The 6,386-nt window shown below is 33.9% G+C and overlaps 1 protein-coding gene across 1 annotated transcript; it reads left to right on the top strand.

Annotated features, from left to right (window-relative positions):
- The first annotated feature begins 1,430 nt into the window (after positions 1-1,430).
- Positions 1,431-5,794, top strand: LOC125821753 (peptidyl-prolyl cis-trans isomerase FKBP19, chloroplastic). The gene is made up of 9 exons (XM_049501137.1): positions 1,431-1,505; positions 1,795-1,917; positions 3,443-3,528; positions 3,620-3,670; positions 3,988-4,068; positions 4,148-4,192; positions 4,457-4,512; positions 5,304-5,379; positions 5,465-5,794. Coding segments are annotated over exons 2-9 (492 nt in total). The 5' UTR covers positions 1,431-1,505; positions 1,795-1,916; the 3' UTR covers positions 5,561-5,794.
- Positions 5,795-6,386: the final 592 nt, after the last annotated feature.

The raw sequence follows: 6,386 nt of genomic DNA, 5'->3' as shown, positions 1-6,386 counted from the left end.
CCAAGGGAGGAACAGTATTGGATGGCATGATTCATTAATTCAGTTTAAATTGTTTCCCCTAAAAAAATGTATAGGTTGTTTCCTTAGCTTGATGTGTAGGAGATTTCCTTGAAGGTTATGTTTCTTTTAGAGGTAATTGGTCTGTATCTACCTGGTTATGTAATGTTTCAATTTTGATTAATAAAATGGGTTGTTAATAAAAAAATAATCTAAGATTTTGACTGCGACAACAATATAAAGTCATTCATGGCAGCCCAACAAGTTCCATTGAGCTGTCGATTTTCCTCCTATGCTAATGAAGATAAAATTGAATTTACAGGTTGTTTTCCTTAAGACGAAAATGTACTATTATAGTCACACGAAGGGTTGCCTAAAGTTAAAATTGAATTTAGAGGTTGTTTTTCTCAAGACAAAAATGTACTATTATAGTCACACCAAGGGTTGCCTAAAGTTTTTTTTTTGTTCGTCTTTCATTGCAACAAATGGAAATGTGAGAGGTAGGATTCGATCTAAAGGTTTAATTCAAAATTACTAGTTGTCACACCCCCTTTTTTTTCCAACCCCACTCTTTAAAAGAAACGAGAGTTTTGAAAAAAGAGCTTTTTCAATTAAAATGACATTTTGAAAAGAGATTATTTATTTTTATAAAGTCGTCGCTTGAAATTGAGTTTTGGTGTCCTAAGTCACCTCATTTAAATTCTTAATCAAAAGGAAATTGACTCTTCATTTTGTTGGCATGCGAATTAGAAATCTAAGTAAGGAATTTTGTTGACCGAGAGAAGATATCAAACACTCCTCGAGTCCCGTGGTTCTAGCACAGTCACTTTATTGATTTATATTTTGGCTTGAATTAAATTTTGGATATCTTATGTTTATGACCTTAAAAAAATGCTCATTACCCGACACCTTTGATTTATTATAAACGGCTTAAAACTGTTTTGTTTTATTAGTGTGTTGTATTGATAGCAACGCTTTTGAACCTTGCCACAAATTATTTATTTGTTTATTATTCAAGATTAAAATTAGTGTAATGTTCTTCAAGTAATAAAAATTACCTATTATTATTGTCAAACTAATCACGTTCCTAATGATTTAATTTATTTTTATTTTTAATCAAATATACAAAGTGGGAAAGTAACTTAATTCATTAGACTAAATTTCATCTAAATAGTATTAATTATTTAGCGTAAATAATGAGATGTGATGTGATTCGGGGAAAGAAGAAAAATGTGAGGAGGTTATTTCGTTCCCGCGAAGCGTATCCCCTCCGTTCTTCTCTCACCTACAACATTCTACTAAAATGGCGACGCCCTCTTTTTCATTCCATCCGATCCCAAATTTTACCAAAAAATCTTCTTCTTCTTCTTCTTCCTCATCCTCGGTAACATTTTCACTATGTGTTTCTCAATTTGAATGACTTATCAATGTTATATACTAATTTCTGCGTTTTTATCAGTTGCGGCACCGCCAAATTGTCCCCAGCTTAGACTTATCCACTTCCTCTGGTTGGTAATATTTTTCAGTTTTCCTGTTTTTCCTTTTATTTTCGACATAATGCTCAAATATACACATGCTGATACCTGATAGTTAAGGTAGGAACAATTGGTTTTGTGTTTTTACCAATTGAGTAGATGGTGATAAGGAAAATTGAACAATTGATTTGAGGTGTGTTTAATCTATAGGCACTGATAGTGAACTGTTGATACTTGGGGTGTGGAACTCCCATGTGTTTTTGACCATTAACTCTTCATTTTATTGTGAAATTTGATGTCGATTCGTTTTCACTGACCTCAGATGGTACTGAAAACTTGGATTGTCGACTTGTATTCGATCGAAGACAAGTGTTGCTCTCGTCTGTGGGAGTTATAGCAACTTCCATTTGTAATGCTGGAAGGGCTTCAGCTGAATTTGCTGACAGTAATATCTATTCTTTCTACATATTTATTTCTATTCTTATAATAGCAGCATCAATTTACTATTTAACCTTTTATGGTTCTTAGCACTCTAAACTAACTCTACTTTTGAAATTATGGGTTTAAGGGTAGTGTTTGTTGTAATTTTAATGCTTTTCATCAAAAATACTGGTTCAGATGAACCGATATTCCCAGCTCTTCATATTACCAATATCACTTAAAGTTCCTAAAGAGCAAGCCTTTTTTTTATCTATTGGGGGGAAGATGTGTCGTCAGTGATGAAAGTGCTAAGTTGAATAAATTTCTATTGCTTCTCTCAATGGGTGTTGGAGACAAGTGCTTCAACAAATTTGAACTTGGTAATATGTGCATCACCAAAAAATGGAAATACAACTTTGAATTACGGAAAATGTTGGAAAACTAATTTGAAGTTGTAGTAGGATACCAAATGTTTTAAGATTTGGTATTTGCAAGTTTATTTAATTCATTTCTAGTTTGAATTTGTAGTCAAATTTATATAGGAATATGTTTTCTTGTTTTGAGTTAAATTAGGATCCATACTTTCATAAATAGTGGTGTTGCTAGCTATTTTCTATTGTGGGAAATCGTGGAGAATTCTAGAGAGCAATCAAAGATTTATTATTTATGAATAAAATATTTTCCTTCAAGTGATCAATCTATTAATCTACTATTTCTCCATACCAAGCTAGTTGAGTAGGTTACATGAATTTTCTGAATCCATTCCCCTCTGTTTGGGCTAATTTCATAATAACACTAATCAATTTGTCTATCTTTTAGTTGTGCAACGTGGTGGCGGAGGCGGATGGTGCCTATCTCAATGGGTTTAATTGAGTCTAATACTTTTAAAACGGAGTATAAATGCATATGTGAAAACCCACTAAATTTCAACAATATTATTTGTTGATCCATAATTTTAAAAGTACATTGAGTTCAGTTTTAAGAATCTTAAAAGTTGAACACATCAAGTTTAAATTTTGGATCCATCTCTGCGTGACATCAACAAGTGTAGATGGAATTTGAAGTTGAATATAAGCTCTTTATAAAGATTTCTCTTTTATTCCCTTTTCAATTGTACATTTGGCTATGGAAGAGGAAGAAACTTGGCGTTGCAGATATTTATCGGGAGCCCATGTTTACAACTACTCCTGATTTAAGATGCTCTAAAGATGTTTAATTTTCCCTTTTTCTTTCTATTCACCTCACAACTTATTCATCTTGTTGGCTGACCATTACTAACTTGATATGGTTTTGTACAGTAGACCGTGAATACTAGTCATTTTGAGGTTTCCATTACATCGATCATAGTGCTTGTTTTGTAGTTAATCAGCAAGTAGCTTGACATTCTATGGTTGTCTTTAACAAAGATCTGGGACATTTTGGCTCTAAATTTGGGGGGGGGGGGGGGGGGGACATTGCTCCAAAACTAAATCTTTATTACTTTCTAGATATACATTGCCTACAGTGAGAGGAAAGGACTATAATTCTTTGATTTCTTTCTGATTACATAGTGCCTGCTTTGAGAGGAAAGGACTATGGGAAGACAAAGATGCGGTATCCTGACTATACTGAAACTCAATCAGGTCTCCAGTATAAGGTCACTTATATGAGCTATACATAAGGAACTCAATCATGTTTTTTCATGCATAGGCTGGCCTGGATTTTGATTGAGTCTAACAAACATGCAGGATTTGAGAGTTGGAAGTGGTCCCACTCCGAAGATCGGAGATACAGTGGTGGTAAGCCTGTGGATGGCCTACTCAAATTTATCTCTTACACTTCATTTGTTTGTTTCAATGTCCGGTTTTAAGCTAGAATAACTGCAGAGACCAATTAGGCTTATTAATAAATAGACTTGGCGGAGTCTTTAAAGTTGGGCCAAAGAAGTTTCTTTATGGTCTCTAAACATTTGGCCATTTCAAATGGAAATTTTGGAAAATTCACATTTTACTGTTTTTCATTGGACTTAGCAACTTACCTTCAAGGAAGCAGTTGAGATAGCTGCTGTTCCAAGCTTGCATTAATCTGAGTATGTATCTTTAACAACTGAATTTAGGTTGACTGGGATGGTTACACAATAGGTTATTATGGTCGCATATTTGAAGCTCGTAACAAGACGAAAGGTGGTTCTTTTGAGGTACTAATCCAGCTTAAATATATAGTCAAATTAGCGATTCTTGCACAGTTTTAGGTGACAATGGTTCATTATGCTGCAGGGGGGTGATAAGGACTTCTTCAAATTCAGAGTAGGATCTCAAGAGGTGAGCTTTTTCGATAAGCATCTGATTCTCTCCAGACAATGGTGATTTAATTATAGTTTTATATGCCTAAATTCCTGGTTTTAAAACCATGTTTTGAAATTGCATTATGTTTCAGTAAATGTTTTTTAGTTAGTCATGCATTTGGTGACGTCATAAATTATACTGATTCCACGAAACTTGACTGTTACACTTGTCTTTTTTCCTGGTACTTTTTGAGGCTGTAAGAAAGGTTTCTAGCAGAGTTTGTGTTTATCATATGTTCAGGTCATACCGGCATTCGAGGAAGCTATTACTGGGATTGCACTTGGAGGTATCAGAAGGTGATATAACTCCCCTCTATTTAACTTTAGTTTACCATTAATGTTTCCTTAAGAAAATTATTGAAAAAATGGACTTTTGAGCATCAAGTTTTGCTAAATTGTGACTTATTTCTGCCTTTGTAATACAAAGGGTGTTAAAATATCCACCTTTCCTCCCTTAAAACTATGGTATCACTGTTGGAATTAGACATAGATTATCGAACTGATAGCTCATCTTGAATGATTCTATATTCTCGTAAATATGGGCTCGACTTGAATATAGTTACCTGATGAGCATAAGTGCTTCAAAGTATGGTAGTTGAGTCTTCACAGGTGATGTTGATCTCTTATCTATATGGTCAATGTGGTCTCCCGTTGTATGCTAGATTTAATTATAGTTAACTGAGATAGTATTCCTAATTTAGGGGCATTTCGGATTAGCTAATATTTTCCTATCCATGTGAGTTTTTTAGGTACCTTAAATGAGTAGATCTCCCAGGATATAAAAGGAGTTAATTGTTGAACTACCTATCAAAGTCTTTGAATCTAGTTTCCAATGTAACAAAAGAAGGATAACATTCTTAAATGTCTGTGTAGCCTCCCAATCATAAGTGTGGCGTGTTACATACCCATAAGTAGGACTCTACTAGATACCACTTCATAGACATCCAAGGACACATGAACCTAGTTGGGATGCGACAACAATGTCGCATTTCATTGTCATTTCTACTACATGGCTTTTGTATTACTGTTTTTGCACCGAGGAAGATATCGTGTATTCTCCATTTCATTTTCTCCTTGCAATATCGCAGAATCATAGTTCCTCCGGAGCTGGGATACCCCGATTATGACTATGATAAGAAAGGTCCAAGACCAACAACATTTTCGGTAACTTCAATTCCTTGTAAAACAGTGTTCTATGGCGCGCAGATCCTTTTTTTCTCATCAAAAGTTCCTTCCTTATATTTTCCAGGGACAAAGAGCTTTGAGTTTTGTGCTGAGGAACCAAGGATTGATTGATAAGACACTCCTGTTTGATATTGAACTTCTCAAAATCATACCAAATTGAAGTTCCTTTTTGCTCAGTTTTCGCCATGACAAGATTAACTTCCAGTAGGATGAAAGGAGTATCAAGACTGATCATTCCTTATAGAGGTTTAAGATCAAACACATCAAATTGTTGAAAGATTGATTTTGAAAAGCACTGTAGTAACAATGATGGGGTGTAAGGTATTGTTGATGTAACAACATCCCTTGTGTTCATAGATATTTGACTGTTTCTTGTGAAAGTGATCCTTCAAGATATCTTCTTCTCTGGTTTGTGAATAAGATAGTTGATTACTGTACTTTGGAGAGGGGTTTTCGAAATTTTATTATTGCAAGAGCACATGATTACTTACTAGTTAGTAAGTGTAGATGAAATTTGAATTGGTTTGAGTAGTTTGATGAAATGACGATAGTTGAGCAACTTTTTTTTTTGTTACAGAACAAAGAAAAGTGAGTTTATGAGATAGTTACTTTTGGTGAAATGACAATATATAGTTGTCAGGAAACAAAAAAAAAGCGAGTTTATGAGATAAATTACTTTTGGTGAAATGACAATATATAGTTGTCAGAAAACAAAGAAAAGTGAGTTTATGAGATAATTACTTTTGGTGAAATGACAATATATAGTTGTCACAAAACAAAGAAAAGTGAGTTTATGAGATAATTGAAAAGTGACTTTCTGAAATAATTATCATATTGAGTGAGAAATGAAAGATGCACACAAACTCTGTTATAATGTCCTAAAGTTTTGTAGGAAGCAATAGTGTGATGAAGTTATAAACTGAACTTCAAAATGCATTTTACTGTTTACTTTTTCCTTTTTCCTTTTTCCAGGTAGCATACATAGA

The sequence above is a fragment of the Solanum verrucosum genome, unplaced genomic scaffold (assembly GCF_900185275.1).
Source record: "Solanum verrucosum unplaced genomic scaffold, falcon-dt-bn FXZP01000210.1, whole genome shotgun sequence".
NCBI lineage: Eukaryota > Viridiplantae > Streptophyta > Magnoliopsida > Solanales > Solanaceae > Solanum > Solanum verrucosum.
The sequence above is the reverse complement of the archived record's forward strand: the minus strand, read 5'-3'. Positions and strand labels throughout refer to the sequence as shown.